Genomic DNA, 1,170 nt, shown 5'->3' with positions numbered 1-1,170 from the left:
TTCCAATATTAATTTGAATAAAGGGGCAAAATGTGCCAACATTTTAGCTGGCAGACTAGAGCTAACCTGGGATATCATAAAATGAAGTTACAGGCTTAATGCACAGATTTACTCTAGGGGATCTCTTCCTCATCTGATCAACAAGTAGCTTTCGTTCTTCATCTTTCAACAATGTAATGAAAAGCTCATGTGAAGAAATCATGAAAACATACTGTAGATCTNAAACCTAAAGTTTCATGTGGCTACACAAATTTGAACTTAACTGGTTCTCAAATACCAGTTACTGCCCAGTTATAAGATATGCAGAACAAATACAAAAAGATAAATAATAAAAGATACTTTTTTCACAGGACTAAGTTCAAAGTTTAAAAATAAAAGAAACATACTTACTTTAGAAAAGCAGCCATATTTCCTTTCAAAGACTCTGAAGCTTTTTCTAAATTTATTGATCTCGCACACACCTAGGAATTTGAGTAATGTTCATTTGACTTAAGTCCTTTAAAAAAATGTTGATTATAATCTGAAAAGTTTACAGATAAAAACAACTGAATTTTCCCGTTTCAACCATATACCAACCACAGATTTGGTTAATTAATTTAAGAAAAGAAATGAGACCCTGGAATAACAATCCATTATAGACAGGGAGTAGAATGTGACTATTTTAATAACTGCAGGTATTTATATGTGTGTGTGTGTGTGTGTGTGTGTGTGTGTGTGTGTGTGTGTGTGTGTGTGTGTGTACCGTGTGCTAATATATACACTACAGAGTTCTCTCAGAATTTATAAGTATGTTGCGAAATTGTACGAAGTGATAAACTTTAGGAATGAGTAGCTCCTGTAAGTGAGAGTTTTAAAGAATGATCAATAACTAAATTCTAATTAATATAGAACCAGTGGTTAAGAAGGTAACCAAGGTTTAAAAATAGTGAAAACAAAGAATAACTGAAACTAGTCATGGTAATATTCGTTATCTACAAATAATATTTTTATAACATTATTCTGAATTTATTCATTAAATTAGGATTCCTCCCCATATTGTATTTACAAGCCAAAATAAAGTATTAGTGTGAAAGTCCCCGACCTCAAAAAATAGTCAAATATTCTTTATGTTGACACAAAGAAATACAGAATGTTCAGATCCCTATACCAGCCAGCTGCCAAAAAAAAAAA

General features: G+C 31.7%; 1 protein-coding gene across 1 annotated transcript in view; it reads right to left on the bottom strand.

Moving 5' to 3' along the window:
* Positions 1 to 66: 66 nt before the first annotated feature.
* LOC103602909 (integrator complex subunit 8-like) overlaps positions 67 to 1,170 on the bottom strand; it is a gene marked incomplete at its 3' end in the record, with an annotated part of 19,831 nt that continues 18,727 nt past the window's right edge. Inside the window, 2 exon segments of the mRNA XM_008587354.1 lie at positions 67 to 242; positions 391 to 461. Coding sequence (XP_008585576.1) covers positions 67 to 242; positions 391 to 461 — 247 coding nt within the window.

The sequence above is a fragment of the Galeopterus variegatus genome, unplaced genomic scaffold (genome assembly GCF_000696425.1).
Source record: "Galeopterus variegatus unplaced genomic scaffold, G_variegatus-3.0.2 Scaffold4346, whole genome shotgun sequence".
Taxonomy (NCBI): Eukaryota; Metazoa; Chordata; class Mammalia; order Dermoptera; family Cynocephalidae; genus Galeopterus; species Galeopterus variegatus.
Note: the sequence above shows the minus strand (reverse complement) of the source record. Positions and strands in the feature narration are given on the sequence as shown.